The sequence below is a fragment of the Lithobates pipiens genome, unplaced genomic scaffold, assembly GCF_037356315.1.
Source record: "Lithobates pipiens isolate NorthernLeopardFrog02 unplaced genomic scaffold, aLitPip1_a1.2 Scaffold_23, whole genome shotgun sequence".
Lineage (NCBI taxonomy): Eukaryota > Metazoa > Chordata > Amphibia > Anura > Ranidae > Lithobates > Lithobates pipiens.
Window position 1 is genome coordinate 57,842,332 of NW_027507785.1, and position 23,303 is coordinate 57,865,634.

The 23,303-nt window shown below is 44.7% G+C and overlaps 1 protein-coding gene across 1 annotated transcript in view; it reads left to right on the plus strand.

Moving 5' to 3' along the window:
• Nucleotides 1-23,303, plus strand: part of NCKIPSD (NCK interacting protein with SH3 domain) — a 131,841-nt gene that overhangs the window by 102,177 nt on the left and 6,361 nt on the right. The window contains exons 9-12 of the mRNA XM_077451690.1: nt 9,064-9,144; nt 9,785-9,913; nt 13,250-13,342; nt 13,424-13,596. Of these exons, the coding sequence (XP_077307816.1) occupies nt 9,064-9,144; nt 9,785-9,913; nt 13,250-13,342; nt 13,424-13,596 (476 nt within the window). The remainder of the gene's footprint in view (nt 1-9,063; nt 9,145-9,784; nt 9,914-13,249; nt 13,343-13,423; nt 13,597-23,303) is intronic.

Below are 23,303 nucleotides of genomic sequence, written 5' to 3' on the forward strand. Positions count from 1 at the left end.
CGATGTGCCTGTGCAGTACGGGGAGGACACTATCCAATGGGGGGACACTTCTCGGTAGAACACCGGCACTCTGGAATCCATCCATGTGCTTTTATTGAGATGAACCAAGTTATAAGGTAACTGCTGCCATGTTTCGGCGGGTAGCCTTGTTCACAGCATAGTCTCTCTGCACAGGATATGTATAGCACAGTGATGATGTCACTGCTACTTTTCAATGGTAATGTCTGGGTTTGAAAAAACATTTAATTTTTTATATTCTTTATGGCTATTGAATATATTTGCATTTTTTTTGTTTTTTCTGTGTAACTTTGCCAGTCCAGTGAATTGCCAGACAGTTGCCCCATTTCCTTGATAGCACTGTCACTTCGCTTGGATCGCTTCACTGGTTTCCTGATACGACTGTTTAAATGTTTATTGGTTTCTCAAACACAAGGCATTATTGTGGGCCCAGCAGTAGATATATTAAAGTGGTTCTGAAGGCTCAGTTTTTTTTTTTTTTACCTTCATGCATTCTATGCATTTTAATGTGGCCAATCATAATACAGAGTGACATTTTTTGAACTTGCAAAACCCTCTGAAGTTGCAGCCAAAGTCACAAAGAAATTAGTTGTAACTTTTGCAATTTTAACATTGCAGTCTATGGCATTAATATCACAAGGAATACGCAGAAAAGTAGTGCAGGAACTATTTTTTTTATTTTTTATTTTTTTGTCACTGTCGCAGCAATTAAAATGGCACCCATTAAAATGAATGTGTTTTGATTTGTCATGCGACTTTGTGTCGCACGTTGCAGCAAGTCCAAACACAATATTCTCCATGCACATGTTCCTGAGAATGGCTATTCGGTAATAACGGGTGCCTGACTTACCCGACGAAGTGGCACTGTGTGGCTCCAAAACGTTTCCTTATATGTACTATGTGACCACGAAAATAAAGCTTTGTACATTTTTTTTGAGGAATCCTTGGTGTGCTGGTGACATTTCTTCACTGGCAAGTCGCATTAGAAGTTGCAGCTGTGTGAGCCAGGGCTACATGCTTTCTCTTAGCTGCAGCAGACTGACAACCTGATCTCGGCCTCGGCTCCTATTGGAGCTCCAGTGTTTTTTTTTAATAAGAGGTGGAGCATTTTTTTAAATAAATAAAATTGTGGTTGATTTATAGGTACATACAGACTGCAAAGGTCCACTTTAAGTTTCACGAGATGGCTGTTGCATTCACAATGATTTTCTGTACAAAGGAAAAATAAACCCTGAATTTCTCCAGAGGCCGTGCAGTGTTGGGTGGACAGCGTTCCTGGTTTCTAGGTGGCTTATTTCGCTCTCTCTCGCGGGCTCGCTCTCTCTCGCTCTCTTTTTTTTTTTTTTTTTTTTATGGTTTTGTCACATTTGTTTAGGCTTTGTCACATTTATGCGCTCTTTGATCTAGCACAGCCTGACTTTATGTATTTATTATGCGCACTAAATGAATGTCACTTTGTGTTAAAAGCCTTCAAGTCAAAGTAAGGGCGGCTGGTGGAGCTGAGGCAGCCGGAGCGCTTCGGTCCGCCGTGTTCCCTGATCGAGGAGAATAACCATTTATAAATCACCGCAAGACGTTACAGAACATGTACGCTGTATAAATAAGTGATTGCAAAACCACAGTGTGCCGTGTGTGGAAACCGCCAGTTGTCTCATCTTAAAGCGCACTCCTCTTTGGTTTAGGAGGCTTTATCCTAAGATTTACTTAGATACAAGGAGTGTTTTTTGAACAAGAACTACACTAAGCACTGATTTTGCTTTTAGACTGACCAGATAATATACCGTAACTGCAGTCTATTAAAAAATATATATATTGTTCACCTTGAACTTTAACCTGTCCCTAAGATGTAGCCTCATTCTGGCCTCTAACCTGTCCCTAACATTTAGCTTCATTCTGATTTCTAAAATGTAGCCCCGTTCTGACTTTTTAACATGTCCTTAAAACAGTCTCATCCTGACCTCTAACCTGTCCCTAAACCATAACCTCATCCTGGCCTCTAACCTGTCCCTAAACCATAGCCTCATCCTGGCCTCCAGAATATGTCCCTAAATCATAGCCTCATCCTGGCCTCTAATATGTCCCTAAACCCTAGTCTCATCCTGGCCTCTGACCTATCCCTAAACCATAATCTCACCCTGATCTCTAATCTGTTCCTAAAACATAGTCTCCACTCTATCCAAAACTTCAAGAAAAAAACGTTTTGCCTTTAAAGTGATATTAAAGTCTTCTTTATAAAAAACAAAAAAAAATACATGTTCTACTTGCCTCCTCTGTGCAGTGACTTTGCACAGAGCAGGCCAGATCCGCTTCTCTGGTCCCATGTTGGCACTCCTGGCACCTCCCTCCTGCCCCAAGAGCAAGCAGATTGCTCTGGGGGCACCTGAGTCACCACTCTGTGAGGATATTCAGACACAAAGCTGCAGCTAGGCCCCGCCCCCTCCAACTCCTGATTGGCTTACTTGCTATTAGAGCCATTGGCTCCCGCTACTGCCAAAAAGCCAATCAGGAGTGCGAGTCTTTGGAGAGGCAAGGCTTTCCTGGACATCACTGGATATAGAGGGGGCTCAGGTAAGTATTAGGGTTGACTGTTGCACACAAGGTTTTTTACCTTCGTGCATAGAATACATGAAGGTGAAAAAAAAAAAACTTGTTCCTTTTACACCCACTTGAATTCTAGTATAAGGGTGGCCATACATGGCTCGAATTTTGGCTGATTCCTGCTCAATTAGCCAAAATTCCGGCCATGGGTAGCTTTGGTATCACCTGGCTCCACAAAACGTGATGTCAGCATCTAAGGAGCCGGGTACAAAACTGTCGAATGAACACTGACTGCATCCCATTAGTGTTTAAACTCTGTAAATTATAGTCTGTTTTTTGGGGGTTTTTTCTTCCAAATTTCCATCGCCCAAATAATGGGGAGTCATCAGGAGTTCTTACTTTCTGCGGTCCTGTTACAGCGACTCCGAAATTATTCAAATCAGAAGCTTCCTGGGCAACCAACACAGTCAGAAGGAAATCGGTGACAATGACTCGGATGGGTTTCCGTTTTTGTTTTAATCGCTCTTTTCAAAGTCAAGCCAAACTAATCATCATAAACTTGCAGCAAGATTGTCTTATTTATAGATGATTTGCTCTTCAGACCGTCTTGAGTGACCTTGAATTGTAGACAACATAAGCTGTTTTGGGTCTTAGGAATTCAAAGCTGGTGACTGTCTCTATTGTCGGTTATAATCCTTTTTCCACTCGGTGAAACAGTCGGTGCCCCCTTTCAGTTTGGGAATATAAAAAAAAATCTTCCTTGAGCTCTCCCTGGGATCTGTGTCAACTGCTTCATAGGTCTGAAGCCAACTGGTTAAATGTTTAAGGCCTTTGAAGTGTTCAGAGTTTTTCCACCGGGACTGACAACCATGCATGTTGACAGTTACTCCTGCCTCCTCCCGCCCAACCCTAAGTATTTAAAATAAAATTGATTCTGATGTTTGCGGCGCACATGGAAGTATTGGAAACGCACCGCTAATTGCGTGTAATTGTAACTCCATTAGAGTGTAAACATTCCACCACTAATCCCTAAAATTAATTCCCTAAATTCCTCGATTATTCCGCTTGGTCGATACCGTGCGGTGTTTGTGATCTGCGAGCGCGAAATTCCCACTTGGATGTTGGGATGACAGCTTGCCGAAGAGAGGTTTTTAGAATGTCATTAGATAATAATGTCTAAGATGTCAAAGGTTTGGGCTTTTTTTAGGCTGAATGTGGATTCAACCCCAACTGGATGACATTTGGCTTGCTAAGGCACCGTGTGACATACACAACTGCCATTTTTTTAAGATTAAAATACAGTTTTCACTTTTTTTTATTTTTTTATCCCTTGCTGATCTCCTGCAGCAACAATTTCCAATGTCAGGGGCATCATTGCTCTGGATCAGGTTTATGATTGTGATAACGGTGGTCAATGTCTGTGCAATGTTGGCACAGGGTTGCAGGGGATGGGGCAAGAGTGCAATTGGGGGACAGTTGTCTCCCTATAATAGGACATGCCGGAGCAAGGACTTAATCGGATATAATTTTAATGAAAACTGCAAATTTTAAAAGATTGTAAACTGCTGCTGTAAATATGTTAATAGGGTAAATCATTGAACATTTCACTAATTAGGTTTCGATCTACTTTGACCAGTTGATTACTGGGCACTTAAACCCCCCTTCTGTCCAGACCAATTTTCAGCTTTCAGCACTGATGCACTTTGACAATTGCGCGGTCATACAACACTGTACCCAAATGTATGTTGTGTTTTTTTGTTTTTTTTTAAAGACCACATTTTTTAAAGAATTTTTTATATATATTTTTTTATATTCTGTTATAAAATTTTGCAAACAGGTAATTTTTCTCCTTCATTGATGTACGCTGATGATGCAGCAGTGATGGGCACTGGGTGGCAATAATGGGCACTGATCGGCACTGGTTGGTTACACTGATGGGCAAGCACTGCTAGGTTGCACTGATGGGCATTGATAGAGAGCACTGTGGGCACTGGCAAGTGGTAATGGCAGGTGGCACTGGCAGGGGGTACTGATGGCACAGATGAGGTAGAATTGCCTCTTCCTCTTCGGGACCGATGTCCCTTACAGATAAGCTGGTGATTGGCGCTTTTTTTTTCTCCTCACTCTCAGCATGAGAAAAAAAAAACAATTACCAAGCTTTTGTTTAGATCATGTGATCAGATGTCATTGGCTGACAGCTGATCACGTGGTAAGGGGCCGGGAGCGGCCCCATACTCGGATTTGTGATCACCCGAGACTCGGTGATCACAGCGCGTGCCCTGCAGAGGGGGGGCGTGCAAAGGGGAGGTCGTCATGACGGCCTCCTGGAAATTCAGGTGCGTGCTGTGGCCGTCATTTGGCTATAGTGCAGACGGCAAGAGGTTAAGGAATAGGTTACCCCAACATTTCATATTCCTGATATGTGCCTGCTGTACCATGTACTTCTATGAGAGTCTGCTGTTCTTTGTATTGCTTCCTTTGTGTGTGTTTCTGCCAGTCCCTCTGCTGACTACACTAGGCATGAGAGCACACAATGGTCAGTTTTATGGCTGTGCTGGGAACTCAGCCTGCTGTCCTCCAATGATCAGACTCGTGCTGATACACAGCCCTCCTTCATAGTCATTTACTGGGAAGACCAGTTTGCTGCTGTTTCTCCTCAACCAACTCTCTGAGCTCCTTATACAGCTGAGAACAGAGGGAATGTGATCGCTTATGAAAAAGGAAAAAAATAAATATTTAGAGTGTCTGTCATTTTTATTTATTTTTAACTGAATGGGTTGTTTTTCAAGGTGGGGGTTCACATATGCAGCGGGTAAAATAAGTATTGAACACGTCACCATTTTTCTAGGTAAATATATATATTTCTAAAGGTGCTATTGACATGACATTTTCTCCATGCCGATAACAACCCATGCAATCCATATATCCAAAGAAATCAAAACAAATAAGTTCAGAAATTAGGTTATGCATAATAAAGTGGAATGACACAGGGAAAAAGTATTGAACGCATGAAGAAAGGGAGGTGTGAAAAGGCATGGAAAGCCAAGTCACCAGCTGAAATCTATCCGTAATTGGAAAGCAATCCTGCCCCTCGTCAGTGCAAATTAATATCAGCTGGTTCAGTGTCAACTGATGGCCTATAAAAAGGTGTCTCATTACCAAAGTGTCACACAAGAAACATCTCATGATGGGTAAAAGCAGAGAGCTCTCAAGACCTTCACCATCTTATTGTTGCAAAACATATTGATGGCATGGGTTGCAGAAGAATTTCTAAAGCAGTGTTGGGGTCGTAATCCGGAAGTGGAAATAACATGATTTCACCGTAAACCGGCCACCACCAGGCGCTTCTCAGAAGATTTCTGACAGAGGAGTGAAAAGAATTATCAGACGGGTTGTCCAAGACCCAAGGACCACTTGTGGAGAGCGTCAGAAAGACCTGGAATTAGCAGCTACAATTGTTTCAAAGAAAACAATAAGTAACGCACTCACCCGCCATGGCTTGTATGCACGCTCACCACGCAAGACTCCATCGCTGAAGAAAAAACACGTTGAAGCTCGTTTAGACCCCTTTCACACCAGGGCGTTTTGCAGGTGCTATAGCATTGGAAATGGCGCCTGCAATCCGCCCTAAAGAAGCTGCACCATTATGTGTAGTGTGAAAGCCCCGAGGGCTTTCACACTACAGCGGTGCGCTGGCAGGTCGTCAGGTAAAAGTCCTGCCAGCAGCTTCTTTGGAGCGGTGAAGGAGCGGTGTGTTTACCGCTCCTCCACCGCTGCTCCCCATTGAAATCAATGGGGCAGCGCTGTAATACCGCCTGCAAAACGCCGCTATTGCCGGCGGTTTTAACCCTTTCTCGGCCGTTTGCGGGGGTAAAAGCGATCCGCTAGCGGCCGAAATGCTCCGCAAATCCGGTGGTAAAACACCGCTAAAAATACTATGCTATGGGCGGTGTGGTGTGAAAGGGGTCTAAAAGTTTGTTGCACAACATTTAGACAAGTCTGTGAGATACGGGGAGAATATAGTCTGGTCAGATGAGACCACAATTAAACTCTTTGGATACCATAATACACCCCATGTTTGGAGGTCAAATGGAACATCCCCCCATACCAACAGTGAGGTTTGGAGGTGGGAACATCATGGTGTGGGGCTGTTTTTCAGCATACGGTACTGGTAAACTTCATATCATTGAAAGAAGGATGAATGGAAAAATGTACCAAGACATTCCTGAGAAAAATCTGCTGCCATCTACCAGGTTGATGAAGATGAAACAAGGGCGGACATTTCAGCAAGACAATCATCCCAAACACAAAGCCAAGGAAACTCTCCATTGGTTTCAAAGAGAAAATAAAGCCCAGCCAATCACCTGACATGAATCCAATAGAAAATCTATGGAAAGATTTCCCCTGTGTCATTCAATTTTATTACACATAACTTTATGAACTTATTTGCTTTGGTGTCTTTGTATGTATGGATAGCATAGGTTGTTACCGACATGGTGAAAATGTCATGGCCATAGCACCTTTAGAAATATAGTTACCTAGAATAATGGTGACGTGTCCAATACTTATTTTACCCGCAGTATTTTAAATCAAAACAAAGTGTGCAAGAGTGCAACACAGCAAGCGAGCATAGTGTTCCTAGTAAAGTAAAAAAGGAATTGGTTTACCGCACTTCATAGTTTTGAAATGAAGAAAATTGGAAATCGTTGCAGCTCCAGCAACTGTCTCTCCTAAAGCTTGTTGGCGTTAGCCTGGCCTCGCTGGTACTTCAATGTTCTGCTTTATTTAAAACAAATTATCTTAATTGTACAGTACAGAACACAGGCTGAATATTCATGGATCCTGGGTTAAAGGCTCGTGCCTTCTGGTAATTGGACAGTGTCAAGCTTTTGTGGGCGCCTCCTGTAACCTTCGCCCGCGCTATGAGTTCTCAGTTTTTTGCTAGTGTCCTAAGGTGATGGACCTCTTCTGTTACGGCAAAATCACTGTTCACTAACCTGGTTTATTTATCTTTTAATTCTTTAATCAACTCTCCAGTCAACAATTCACTGTCTTCTAATAGACCATTAGAGGTAGTGCAGCTGGATTGGTACAACCTTGGTAAAACTCTGGGGGCCTTACCTGAACACCACACTGTGGGGGTGGCCCGTAACCTTGCTTAGGGCACCAGATCCTGCTTGGGCACTTGCCTTGGTTCTAAGTGCATCATAACTAGTTAAGGTGACATACAGGTCCGGGGCCATTGGTCCATCCCTATAGAACCCAGACACTGAAGCCTCCTTTGGGGATATGCCCACTGCATCAAGAAAAACCTGGACCCAAGCAACCAAGAATTGATGTACCTGCCACACTTTATTTAAAAAAAAAGGAACGTTTTCTTCTTTTAAAGCCTGTAGTAAACTGCCATGTATTTTTCTTCTGCTAGTATGCATTGTATACTAGCACATTTTGTGAAACTTACCTTTAGAATGAAGCCCTTCAGCGGCAAACTGACAAGGCTTCCATCTTAACCCGTCTTCCTTCCGCGTTCGTGGACTTCGGCCACTAACATAGCCGGAGTCTACCGAAACCTGCAAGAAAGACAGGCAAAGATGGAAGCCTTGTCCAGCAGTGACGGCTCACTGCTGGAAGGGCTTTGGCCGATGTTTACAGAGCGGCCATTTACGGCACATGACCCTGAAGGGACAGCCCGGGTGGCTGTTCCTTCAGAGTGCATGCGCCGGTGTTGTAACCGCCGCCATGTACAGTAAATATCTCCTAAACGGTGCATGTTTAGGAGATATTTACAGTACCTATAGGTAAGCCTATAATAAGGCTTACCTATAGGTACAAATTATGCATGGGAGTTTACTCCCACTTTAAAGCGGTGTGCCACCCATTTAAAAGTCAGCAGGTACTAAAAGTGTAGCTGCTGTCTTTTAATAATCAGACACTCACCTGTCCCACGGTCCAGCGGTGCGGGGGCAGGAAGCCTCACTCCTCTCCTCTCCGAGGCACCGGCATTGTAACTGTGAAGCCACAGCCCGGCACGCACTGCACATGCGCGAGCCGTGCTGTGCGCTTTGAATGGCCAGACAATCTTCTGAGACCTGTGACGTGTCTCAGAAGATTGCAGGGAGGGAGGGGGGAGAGGTGAACTTCCTTCCGGTGCCACAGAGCCAGGGGAGGAAGTGGGAGCTGGGTACCTGAAAAACGGGGTACCCGCTCCTCCCCCCCCACAAAAATTGCATTTCAAATGGGGCCTGTCGGGGTCACCAGTACTTAAAGCGGAAGTTCCATTCTTGGGTGGAACTCCGCTTTAAGTTTCAGATAAGTAAAGTGTAATTGGTTGGTTTGGGTTACTGTACTTCGTTCTTTTAGAATAAGGAAAAGTGTAAATCCTTTCGGATCTAGCAGTCCGTCTCTCCTGCAACAGTAATTTTGCTGTGTATACTGTTCCTATAGAAGCTGACATCTGTGTATACCAGGGCCTGTATCTGCTAAACTGTTGACTGTTTTCTCTTGCAGAACACCAGAAAATGTGTTATTCGGCATTAGTCTTGTCCATGATTTTCTCTATGGGAGAACCTCTTCCTTATCACCATTATGGTAAGTGTCTAATCCTCTGATGATATCAAACTTATATCAATGGGGTTGTGCCCAGGGCTGATGTCCCCTGACGTGGTTAGTTTTTTCTTCATCCACCTAATTTGTGTGACTGGAGGAATTCATGGCCAGCTTTAGGGTCTAGGTGCACACAGATGCATGTGACTGTATCTTTGCCCTCAGGCTGTAATGTGAACTGATGAAATCTATTTCCTCCAGACATGCCTGCTGGCATCTTTGACCATTTTTTTTCCCCTATTAAGTCAGCCATAGACCGCTCAAATCCCTGCTGAACTAGCCGAGATTCGAACCGTGTCTGGGCAGGCTGAATGTACCCAAGTTGATCGATTAATCATCTTGGGTACAACCAGCCTGTCGGATTTTACAGGCAGCTATTATAGCCGCTAGCTGTCATCACTGTGTTCTCCCAGTGAGGACAGCTCCCCCCACCCGGAAAACACTGGCTCGGCGGGAGGGATTCCCATATCAACTCTGACTGTTTGCAGGAAAGAAAATCGCTTAGTCTATGGCTGGCTTTAGACATTGGTCTATGTTTAAGGTTCCACTAATCCCTAAAGCCTGACTCCTACCCTATAGTCTCCCCCACCTGTCCATGTAAATACATTTGTTTCTCTCATTACAGAGCATCTCAACTCCCAGTTTATCCAGTTCCTACTGGATGTCATTGAGGACGGCCTGCCTTCTGACACCACCGAGCAGCTGCCAGATCTGTTCATCAGCGTGCTGCTAGCCTTCAATCTGCACATAGCAGGTGTGTTTCTTGTGTATTCACCATCATTCTAATGCCGCGTACACACTAGCGAATTGTCCGGCGTACTTAGTCCGGCAAACAATCCGGCGGACAGTTTGGCGGACTTTCTACCGAACGGACTTGGCCACACACGGACACACAGAAAGTCCGGCGTTTGCTAGCGCGATGACGTACAGCACGTACGACGGGACTAGAAAAAGGAAGTTCAATAGCCAGTAGCCAATAGCTTCCTTTTTCGTACATGCTTCTGAGCATGCGTCATTCTTAGTACTAGCATACTGATGAACGTATTGTCCGCTGAAACCCAAGTACGACGGGAAGATTGGAGTGCAAAAATACTTAAGGCCCGTACACACGGTCGGACTTTTTGACAACAAACATGCAAATTAGCTGTTTTGGAGCAACATCCGACTGTGTGTACGCTCCATCGGACAAACTTTTTCTGTTTTCATCGGACTTTTGTTGGCTGTGCGAACGGACAAACTTACTGGCAACAAAAGTCCGATGGAGCAAAGTCCGACCGTGTGTATGCAAAAGCATCGGACTTTTGTACAAGGTACAAACACGCATGCTCAGAACCAATGCAAAAGATCAGACTACAATACAGAAGTTGACCAAAGGTGGCGCTGGAGTCATTGAACGTCCTCTTTTGAAGTGGCGTCAGTATGTTGTGACGTCACTACGTTCGTGTTTGTTGTCAAAAAGTCCGATCGTGTGTATGCAATACAAACTTGTGGACCACGCCCTTTGTACAAAAGTCCACGGGAAAGTTTGTACAAAGTCCGATCGTGTGTATGGGGCTTTAGTCCGCCGGACTTCACGCTGGAAAAGTCCGCTGAAGCCCACACACGATCGAATTGTCCGCTGAAATGCGTTTCGGCGGACTAAGTACGCCGGACAATCTGATCGCGTGTACGCGGCATTACCATCACTTCTGCTAGAGGTGACACAAGATCCCAAAAGAACCTTTTCTCTATGTTCTAACAGTAAAAAAATTTAAAAGAAAAGTATGGGGTATCGAAAAAAAAATATTATACTCTGCTCCCCTGTCAGCGCTACACAGAGAATTGAGCGATCAAATACTGCGATCTCTCAGTTCTCCCCCTCTGCTCTGAGCGGAAGAGCCGGGACTGTCAGTCACTGGAGAGGGGTGGGAGGGGCTTGGCTCAGGCTCTCAGCAGATAGCTGAAAATTGGCCTGGGCAGGAAGAGGGTGAAAGTATCCAAGTAAACAAGTGGTTAATTGGCCCAAGTTAAGTTGAAAAACAAACTCAAATATTTTAGATGGAGGGGAGTAAAAATAAAAAAATAGAAAAAAATCAAAATAAAAAAATGGTAGCATACATGTGCACACCCTTACACTGATACTTTGTTGAAGCATCTTTTGATTTTTTTTTTTTTTACAGCACTCTTTTTGGGTATGAGTCTATCAGCATGGCACATCTTGACTTGCCAATATTTGCCCGCTCTTCTTTGCAAAATCACTCCAAATCTGTCAAATTGTGAGGGCATCTCCTGTGCACAGCCCTCTTCAGATCACCCCACAGATTTTCATTTATCTCATTCAGCTCTGGCTGGGCCATTCCAAAACTTTAATCTTCTTCTGGTGAAGCCATTCCTGTGTTGATTTGGATGTATGCTTTGGGTCGTTGTCATGCTGAAAGATGGAGTTCCTCTTCATGTTCAAATTTCTAGCAGAAGCCTGAAAGTTTTGTGCCAATATTGACTGGTATTTGGAACTGTTCATAATTCCCTCCACCTTGACTAAGGCCCCTGCTCCAGCTGAATTAAAACAGCCCCAAAGCATAATGCTGTCACCACCATGCTTCACAGTGTGTATGGTGTTCTTTTGGTGATGTGCAGTGTTGTTTTTCCGCCAAACATTTCTTTTGCAATTATGGCCATAAGAGTTCAACCTTGGTTTCCTCAGACCATAACGCATTTCCCCACATGCTTTTGGGAGAATTCAGATGTGTTTTTGCAAAATTTTAGCCGGGCTTGGATGGTTTTTCTTGGTAAGAAAAGTCTTCCGTCTTGCCACTCTACCCCATAGTCCAGACATATGAAGAATGCGGGAGATTGTTGTCACATGTACCACAGAGCCAGTACTTGCCAGATATTCCTGCAGCTCCTTTAATGTTGCTGTAGGCCCTTTGGCAGCTTCTGACCAGTTTTCTTCTGGTCTTTTCATCAATTTTAGAGAGACGTCCAGTTCTTGGTAATGTCACTGTGGTGCCATATTTTCTACACTTGATGAGGACGGTCTTCACTGTGTTCCATGGTATATCTAATGCTTGGAAATTCTTTTGTACCCTTCTCCTGACTGATACCTTTTAACAATGAGATCCCTCTGGTGCTTTGGAAGCTCTCTGCGGACCATGGCTTTTGTTGTAGGATGTGAGTAAGAAAATGTCAGGAAAGACCTACTAGAACAGCTGAACTTTATTTGGGGTTAAAGAGGAAGTAAACCCTGATGAGTTTACTTCCTCTTTGATTCCCTGCAAAGGTAAAGCATTATGGACTACTATGCATTGCATACTACCCCATTATGTGTCACTTACCTGACACAGGAGCCAGCGAAGTCACCGCTGTCCCCTGTAGTGCGGAGCATCCATCTTCTCGGTGGGTCTCGCTGCTTCACCGCTGTCATTCGACGAAGCCGCGATTACCTCACTTCTGCGCATGCGCAGGGGAGCCGCCACTCGCGGCATATCGCCGTTGACAGCGGCGCGCTCAGCCTGTGTTTTGGCAAATATCTCCTAAACCGCGTAGGTTTAGGAGATATTTCTTGGACCTACAGGTAAGACTTAATCTAGGCTTACCTGTAGGGCAAAGGGGTTTGTAAGGGTTTACAACCACTTTAATCAGAGGCACTTTAAATGATGGCAGGTGTGTATTGACTCCTATTTAACATGAGCTTGAATGTGAATGGTTCATTCTGAACACAGCTACATCCCTGATTATAAAAGGGTGTGCACACTTATGCAACCCTCCCCCCCAAAAAAAGTTTTTCAATTGAGATGTACAGTTTATAGGTCACATTACAGGTAGATAAAGTTCTGAAATTATTTATCTTTGTCTCATTTTTTTTACATAACCGAAACCTGATATTTTAACAGGGGTGTGTAGAGTTTATATATCCACTGTGTATGTATGCACCTGAGAAAGGGACCATAGAATGTAAGCTCCTTGAGGACAGGGACTGATGTAGATGTACAGTATGTGTAAAGCACTGTAAATTGTCATCTACTGTATATAGATACATGAAATAAAAAAATAAGACTGTAGATGAGCGTTTTTTTGCATTTTTCATTTACTTTATTTTTTACTTCTGCAGTTCCGGCGAACAACGTGATTATGAAGACTCTGTGCAAGCGACACAATGTCAAGATATTGACAGAGAAGCTTCTGCTGCTTCTTAACAGAGGAGGTGAGTATCGGAGTCACGCCGCCTTCCCTGCCTTGTGTATAATGAAGAGGTCACTAAGCTTCTTCCTCCTCTCATCTGCAGACGATCCCGTCTGTATCTTCAAACATCAGCCGCAGCCGCCGCACTCCGTTCTGAAGGTCTTACAGGACATTTTCGCCAGCCCTGAGACGGCTAACATCTTCTATCACACTGATATGATGGTCATGATCGATATCATTGTCCGCCAGATAGCAGATCTGTCTCCTGGAGACAAGGTGAGCTACGCCGGGTGTCTGACAAGAGTCTATTACCCGCAACACTGAGCACTGTGGTTTTAACCACTTCATGTGCCCTAGCGCTAGGTGTGAAGTATATGTAAACCTTAATACAATCTAAGCTGTTTTAATGTGAATATCATTAAAAGTAATTTTCAGTATGTGTTTTTTAAAGCAGAATGAGGCAGATATAAAAGTTGCAAAGTAATGCATATTTGTAATCATTAATACATCATTAAAATTATATTTTAACTGCAAGCACTATAGGGACCTGAATGTGACTTGGTATCAACCTCTTGCCGTCCCTGTACAGCAGGGCTGGAGTGTGTGAGAGAAAAGTGCAGTACAAGGAGCCTATCAGTTCATGTGCTGAGAAAAAGCATGCGAGGAGTAGAGTAGGAGTAGAGAGCTGGGCTATTCACTGTATTGCTTCTCCTTTCACTGTCCAATCACAGGCTGGGGGCGGGTCCAGGATGACATGAGCTCAGACTGATAATGCTGGTCATCAGTCAAGAACATCTACCGTGTTTCCCCGAAAATAAGACCTAGCGTTATTTTCCAGGAGAGCAATTGCTTGTTCACAGAATATAGCAAGGAGGGAAAGAAAATATTCTTGAGTGCAGCCCACGGAAAAGGCATTTCTGTCGAGCAACATGTATTTTCTGTATTTGCTATAATTGTACTTGGCTTGAAAAAAAGAAAACAAATGCAGCCACCATTACATTACTTGGGATTGGGTATCCTTTATCTACTTCCAGTCCAGGCTTTTTCTGGCACTTTTTGTTTACATGTAACAAGTATTTTTTGCTAGAAAATTACCTAGGAACCTCCAACATTGTATTTTTTTATTTATTTTTTTAAAGCTGAGGCCCTAGATCAGGGGTCTCAAACTGGCGGCCCTCCAGCTGTTGTGAAACTACAAGTCCCATCATGCCATGTGGGATTCATACTTGTAACTGTCACAAGGGAGACCGGTTCCCCCGGAGTGGGGTTTTTAGGCAGCAAAAAAAAATTTGTCAATATTGTATGAAAAAAGAGTTGTTTATTGGTAGTGGTATTTCGGGGGTGAGCAGCATTCTCCCATCTCCCGTTGTCTTTTCTTTGCTATACTTGTAACTGCCAGCCTTGCAATGCCTCATGGGACTTGTAGGTTCGCAACAGCTGGTGGGTCGCCAGTTTGAGACCCCTGCCCTAGAAAATAAATTGGTGGGTTTTGCAATTTGTCACGCATTATTTGCGCAGCGGTTTTTCAAACGCAATTTTTTGAAGAAAAACTACACTTTTTTTTTTTTTTTTTTATTCTAATGTGAGAAAAACACAACGCATAAGCCAATTTCTTTATAGAATATAAAAGATGAAGTTACCTCGAGTAAATAGATACCAAACATGTCATGCTTTAAAATTGTGCACACCAATCCAACGTCGACAAACCACTTAACCAAACAACGATCCATAGGCAACGCTTTAAAAGCCTTTAAAACCACTTTAGTTTTACAGAGGTGATCTGATGCTAGAATTATTGCCCGTGATCTGTTTGCGTTGATACCTCACATTTATGCAAAACCAAAGTGCGTGTTCGCATTTGCACGCAAGCATGGGAGGACGGGGGCTTTGCATTTAGTTTTTTTTAATACGTTTTTTATATTTATTTATTTTATCACTTTTATTGCTGTCACAAGGAATGTAAACATCCATGTGACAGCAATAGGCATGTGACAGGTCCTCTTTATGGAGAGATCTGGGATCTATAGGACCCCAAATCCCTTTTTTGCACTTAAATGCATTCAAAACACCAAGATCTGTGTTTCTAAGATTTTTTTTTTTCCAAGATTGCATTAGACTTTCAAAAAATGGCGCAGATGGTTTCTGAGTAAACGGGAAGTGATGTTCCAGTTACTATTACAAACAACCATTCCCGCCATTGCTTGGCTGTTTGGAGCCACAGACGGCAGCCGAGGGGGGGGGTGCTTTAGACACGGGAATGGTAACCCTCAGGCTGCTTGTAATAGCATAGGCTCTAAAAGAAATATATACCTGGGTAATGCTGGCATCTTCACCTTATGACCACCAAATGTCCAGAAAGTGGTTAAAATTATACCTAGTGATCCTGCCTTGTGCAAACACCTCATGTTATAGGGTGACAATACTCTTTCCCTACCTCCCCAGTTGTGCTCATTGTCACCATGTCACACAGGTTTGCAGGTCTTCAGCCTTCTATATTTCAAGGTTCATTCGGAGCATTCCCTGTGCTTGTTGCTAGAGAACAGCAAGAAGTGTTGGTGTTTTGAAGAACATTCTTTGAAGCATATAGTGAAAATAAATACATTTTATTTATATATATATATATATATATATATTTATGGTCGGAGCCCTCCGCTCTAAGAGATATGAAAGAACACATAAACACGTCACAAGACTAACAACATAAAATAGACCTGAACTGTGCCCTTGGTCTGCTGTAAGGTAAGCCCTGGTGAGCTGGGCGGTGAGCCCTGGTCTGCTGGGCGATATGCCAAGAGAAGGCCGCAAAAGATTTGGTTTAGGGAGGTAATTATTAATTTATGTACAACAAGACACTACGGGGCAAAGTTGCTGAAGGCTCAGGACATTTCCACTTGTGGATTGGAGATGTATCGAGTAAAGCAGGTGGTTTCCCGCCTGCCCATCTTTGATCGCGTGGACTGGGACCCCGTTTCGTGAGGCTGCTGATGCTGCTCCGATGCGAAAGAATGTACAAAAAAATGACCAAGGTCCTGGCCTAATTTGCTCAAAAGGAACCTGACGTGACTAATGACCTAGTTGCTGCCTGGGGTACTAATCGGGAACGGTAGTAATGGGCTGTCCTGCGAGGGATCAAACATATGGGCCAAAAATTGATCTAGGATGGACACGGGGCACCAGGCTTTGAGAGTTTGGAAAAGTTTGATGTCAACCCCTGGACAGGACTATTGTGTTTTGGACACCCTGAGGAGCAAGATGAAGTAAGTCTGATGGCGTGTGAGGTGGCGTCTACGTAACACTTTACAACTGGGATGGTGACAGTATTCACTGGGGCGTAAGAAGCTGTAGAAAGCCAGGTAGATGGCTGCTTGAACGAGCAGGCTGAATTTAGCCAAAGGGGAATGTGACAGGATGAAAGACACGTCTCGGAATATGGCGCTGGTGACGGGTAGCCGTTTGATACTGATTTGGGGTCATTTGCCTGTGAATACCACACAACATGGTCTTGACCGTATGGGCGGCAAACAAGACGGTTTGTTAGGATCTCATAAGGGGATGAAATACTGGATGTCAGCTGAGTGGGGTCTAAGGTATTGTGTGACAATGCCAACTGTGTGTGGTGGCATAATATGAAGACCAGGATGTGATGGAGAACTCTTGGTATTGCTCTGGGGTTTGAGGCTAGTAACCTGACATAGAACCTCTAGGCTGCACGGTAGGCCTTCAGGGTGTTGTGAGATAATGAAAGATTAATAAGGCAGGTAGCGTCGTGAAAGTGTTGTTTGAATCCGAGGTTAGCTACGACCAGTGTGGGATAAGAGACATGGTCGGGTCGGTTCCAGGTTCCTGCAAAAAATAACGAAGCAAAGTTAACGGGTAGTGCGTCGGCCAGATTATTGCGTTTGTCTGGGATGTGGACGCATAGGACGTTAGATTGGTGCTGTGGGGATAGTGGCACCAGCCTGCGCAGGAAGGCCACGATGGCAAGCTACTAGGACCTCCTTTATTCATAATACTGGCTGTGGCTTGGTTGTCTGTGGCGAACGTCACTGTTTGTCCTGCCCAGTTGTTGCACCAGACTTGAGCTGCTGCGACAATGGGGTAGAGGTCGAACAAAGAGGAGGACTAGCTGAACCCAGGAATCAAGAGGATTTCTGACGGCCATGGCCCTATAAACCCAATTTGGCCAAAAATTGAGGCGAGGACCTGTGGAGGCTGTGGTGATCATGACTACCTGAGATGAAGAGAGAGATGCTGAGGAAATGCACATTGGCATGCCATTCCAATTTGTGAGAAATTCGACTCCCATGGGCAGATCTGCTATAGCTGGCACATCTTAATTTAAGGATTTAGTCAGGGTCTTTACCTGGAAGAGAAACACTAAAAGATGAGAGGTAAAGGATCCCCTTGAGTCTGGCTGCTGCCTTGGCTGAAAATGAGCGGTGATAGTCAAAGGATGGGCATCCTGCATACTTGTGACCTGCTGCATGCAGATACGGGTCCAATTCTACCCTCCTGTTGGGGTTGCTCTGCCTAACGTCTCTGACTGTCCCCAAGGCCAGCGCAAACTCTGTGACAGTGAGCTTGCGATTAAGTAAAGGGTCTCTGGCCTTCAGGATGACGGAGACATCTCCCCGAGAATATGACTTGTTCTAGGCCAAGTTGTGTACTGCTATGAGGAGGGATGCTAAGTTAACGTTGTTGTCATCCAAGATGTCCTCCTAGATGCCCTGCTAGGACAAGGTGTGCAGGGAAGACGATGGTGCAGAAGTTGGGTGTATGGGAATGACGGTGGTGACTGGAGCTGGTAGGGGCACGGCTGGGCGTACCTCCAGGGCTGTCACTCTGCTTGGACTTCGGCGACTGCTGTTGACAGTGTGGTTACCAAGTTATTGGTCCAAGCTCTTGTGAGACTGTAAACCGCCGCTTGCTGAGCCCATAAAGGGTGATGGCAGGGCTGAGGCAAAGTCCTCACTGTCTGCCTGCGACATGGCGTCAACTAAAAGCAAGGGGGGGTGCGTATGTTTGAGGTAAGTTGCAAAGGTAGGAGGGGATAGTTGCGTTGGGTAGATAAGATGAAAGGCGTAAGGAAACAAGAAGAATAGGACAAGGAACGACAGCCATAGTGACAGTTGGTTTGTGCTCGAGCGCTGTTGAGTGTGACTTTAGAAAACTCAAAAGAATGCGTGACAACTGAGGTGAGCCAGGAGGTGACTGGCTAGGTAACCGATAGCTCGGGTGTCAGTCTGTGCTCGGCACAGACTAATGAACCAGAGCGCCCCAGGGCGGACTGGGGTGGGTAGCTGAAGTCTGGTATACTAAGTAGGAATGTTGCGATCTGTAGTTAATTGACGTGGGTTCGGTCTACTAATGCTTGCACTGCCAGCAAGTATGGAGATTAGGTGACCTTGTCTGCGTATTGAAGGCTTGTGCTTCGAAAACAGAGTGAAGTGCACAGAAGTATGTGACAGTTGCTAACGGCTCAGGAGCAGGTCAAATTCTGTATGTGAAGTAAAAATATGTAGTGAAAGAGTGTTTAAGAGAGGGGGAATCCCATTGAACTAAACACCTGACTTTATGCACTAGTTGTGAAGTCGACTGGTTGGGGTCGAGAACTGAGTTGACCGGGAGCCTGTAGTAAGGTGACATGAGAATTTCGTTTTGACAAGGGGGATTGCAAAGAGCTCTTTGGGGCAAAGCTGGCCCCCTGGTGAAGATGCAAGCCCTCGACAATGGGTTTTTTTTTTTTTTTTTTGGGAGATACTGTCCAAACCTGGTGCAGGGTGGACTAACTGGTGTTCTAACTGGCCTAAAAAGGGGAAAGCGACAGAGAAAATGATGAGCAGCCGTGTTGCTACTGGAGACGATGAGTGGCAGTTTGAGCCCCTTGCTGAAATGCTTGCAGCGATTGCAAGGAAGCGGCTTTATTTGAATTATGAGGTGAGAGTGAATGAATGGATGAATGAGGTGAGCAGCTGTGTTGCTACTGGAGATGAGTGGCCGTATTTAAGCTATTGCAGAGATGCTTGCAGCGATTGCAAGAAAGCAGCTTTATTTGCATCTATAAATTAAATTATAAGTGTGTAGGAATGAGGAGAGCAGCCGTGTTGCTACTGGAGATGAGTGGCCGTATTTGAGCCATTGCATTGATGCTTGCAGCGATTGCAAGGAGCTTTGTTGAAAGGCGAAAGAAAAGGTTTATAGAGGAAATGTGATTATGTAGGAATGACCGTGCGCAACACTGAGCAAATTGGTGGAGAGAATTGTGTATGATCATGTATGGATAGAATGAGAAAGTCAAACGTAAGTACTGCTGAATTTGTACAGTCGATGTGACTAGTTTGAACTGGGCTATAGCTATGGAATAGTCTGCGAAAGATTTGACTCATTTGAGTCGGAGATGCAACAGGATTCGGCTTGGTTGTTAGAGTTGCGTTTGGCAAGGACTGGAATCGTTGCGCCGATGCTGCGACTAGACTCGAATCTTCCGTAGATGCGACTGAGAGGCTCATATATGGGATCCGACCGTATCGCTAAGGATATGGCTGGGTTCGGATTGATTGAATTGTGATGGTGGTTGAAGGGGCTGGTGATTGCCAATGATCCGAAACATAGAAGCGAAGTTGCGACTAGATTAGAATCGGCCGTAGATGCGAGGTGACTACAGGGCTCGTATGACAGATCTGCCCGTATTGTCGATGATATGGCTGGGTTTGAATCGACTAAATGGTGATGGCGGTTGAAGGGGCTTCATGATTGCCGAGGATCCGAAACATAGAAGCGAAGTTGCGATTAGTTTCGAATCGGCCATAGATGTGAGGTGACTACGGGGCTCGTATGACAGATCTGACCGTATTGCCGATGATATGGCTGGGTTCGAATCAACTAAATGGTGATGGCGGTTGAAGGGGCTTTGTGATTGCCGAGGATCCGAAACATAGAAGCGAAGTTGCGACTAGTTTCGAGTCGGCCGTTGATGCGAGGTGAGTAAGGGGCTTGAATGTCGGATTTGACCGCATCGCCGTGAAGTGAACGACTCGAGTAAACCCGCGTTGGGTAGAAAGCATGAAATACATGAAAGATGACAGAAAGACTTACGGTGGCGTAAGTGCGACTTTTTGCAAAACGAACATGATAAACGAACATGATAACGTAACTACTAGAGTTTAGAGGAGCGGTAACAACAAAGTCCTACCTGCAACAGCGAGTGTGTAGCGGTCCAAGCGTGGGACAATCGATGAAGATATACGACCGATCTTAAAGGTACAACTACGTGGACACGCAGTGAGTTGGCAGAGTCAGCCTGTGCAATGCATTTGACACGAATCAGCTTAAAAAATGTATGAGATGAATCTGATATAAATTGGCAGTAAGGAGTATCTGATACGAATTGGTTGTAGAGTGTGTGCCATTCCTTACTGTGAAACCAAACGCCTATCAACCTCCCATCCCCCAGGCTAGTCAAGTGCAGGAAAGACATCAGGTGGGTTTAATTTCACCTCAATCAGCCACAGAAACCCATACAAACAATACCTGTTTATCTCAAAAAAGGATGAGAACAGTGAATGTTATAACTAGTGAAGCCTATGGCGAGTGATATTGGAGAACGACCGACAGCGACTCGGAGGCTTGGATCTATGAATGAATCATATGTTTGGTAGAAGGAATTTACGAATGTACTATGCCTGTGCCGAAAGATGTCGGGACATGAGTGTCAACAACTCAGAGGTAGGTTTTGCGAAAGGGGTGCAGGATAGTAAGCACGATAAGCTGCAAGTTTGCACATGATATGAAAAGATTTGGATACTACTTATCTGCGACCATGAGCGGGAACCGCCGACGAAGACCACGAATGAAGAAGCCAAAGTGCACCTGCGATTGGACGCACAGATAGCCGACCGTGAGGGAGCTGAGAAGTGTCGGCCCCTTGATGTGCAGTACCTTGCACTGGAACCGACACAGACCGTTTGTGGGTGGTCTGATTATATACCCTCCGGGCTCCTCCCATAATTACGGGCCACCATACTGGCCCTCTTATATTTATATATATCTATATCTATATCTATATCTATATCTCTATATCTATATCTCTATATCTATATCTATATCTATATCTATCTATATATATATATATATATATAATCTCTCTCTATCTCAATGGAATAAACAATGCGCTTGTAAATAAAATAATCAATATAATAGCCTACTAATAGGCTTGATGTGATTGCTGCCCACACCACTTATGCCGTGTACACACAAACTGTTTTCCCATCGGAATAAACTCCGAAGGTTTTTCCGACGGAAGAGTGTATCCACTTGTGACTCTCAATAGATAATAAACAAAATATAATATAGTGTAGCGCAGCCCTCAAAAATTCCACTCGCCTGCTTACATTTTGCAAGTGGATTTTGAAGGCTGGCGAGCTATGGCTGCCTGGGAGCGCGGGGGGGGGGGGGGCGGGGAGCGAGCACCGCTGGCAGGTGGGTTGTAGGAGAGCCGTTCTTTCAGCAATCGGAGGGGAAGAGAGAGGAGAGGAGAGACGCCGCCCAGATGATCAGAGGGCCGGGAACATAACGGCTTTCATTTCGATAGCTGAGTTAGCCCACCACTCGCCGTCACATACAGCGCCTCCTCTTTGTCCGGGCACTTTGATAGACGGGTCACCCGTGCAATCCATGGGACAGGTGATCCGTCTATATCAACGTTCCCCAGACAAGGGGCAAGGGCTGTATTTGACAGCGCATGGCAGGGAACACTCTGCTATTGAAATGAAAGCCATTATGTTCCCTGAGCTATGATCCGGGCAGCAGCTCTCCTCCCTCTTCCCCTGCACAGGTAGACTACAGTGGGGGCGGGCTGGACTGTTGGGCACGGATAAAGTTGTTGTTAATATTTATTTGTATAACTTAATTCTGCATAAAACCTTTAAGTGTCATTTCATGAAATAATTTGAGGGCATGTTTTGGGGTGGAATTAGGGGCAGGGTAGGGGTTGGGCGGGGCACCTAGTGGCGAGTAACCCTTGAGGCCTGGCTAGTAGCTCAGGACTTGAAATTTTGAGCCCTGGTGTAGCGCAACCAAAAACTCGTAAATGCAGTTCAAATAATGACAAAATTCCACCATAGTGCGACTTTCAGTGACAGTTCATTGATTTCCAGTGACTTCAGCGACCACCACCTCTAGCTGGAATGCCTGCTCACCTCCCCAATGTTCACTCCACTACAGAGTGGTAATATCTCTCCGGATGCCTCGGGGGAAACCCTTCCTCCTCCTGGTGTTTCTGAACAAGACAGACCTCCTCTCGAGTTCTCACGATATGGACCCCACTATAGATTCCCACACGCCTGGTGAAATATCTCTTGGGATACCTCGGGAACACGAATCCTTATCACAGCGCACCTAGACGGCTCAGACCTCCTCCTGGGATCTCATTCAGTCATGTGTAGCCATAGAAAACAAAGGCAAACCATAGTTCTCTCTGCTAATAACATTTAATAAAAAAAAACTTGTGGATAAAATACATGCATACAAATGTGAAAAGCATGCATATCAGTGACGACGGAGAAAAAACGTCCTGAATGGCGGCACCTCACACCTGTAAGCGTTATGCTCTCTATTGTGCTGCTTCAGCTGGTCAAGAAGCTCATTAGAGAGCACAACGCGTACAGGTGTGAGGTTCCACGATTCAGGGCATTTTTTCTCTGTTCTCGTCATCCTTGATGATATGCATGTTTTTCACGTCAGACCATGGGCAGTAATTCTAGCACCAGATCGCCTCTGTAAAACTAAAGTGGTAACCTGTAAAGGCTTTTAAAGCAATGCCTATGGATAGTTGTTTGTCGACGTTGGATTGGTGTGCACAATTTTAAAGCGTGACTTGTTTGGTATCTATTTACTCGGTGTAACTTCATCTTTTATATTTTATAAAGAAATTGGCTTATGTATTGTGTTTTTTTCACATTAGAATTCAAAAAAGCGTATTTTCT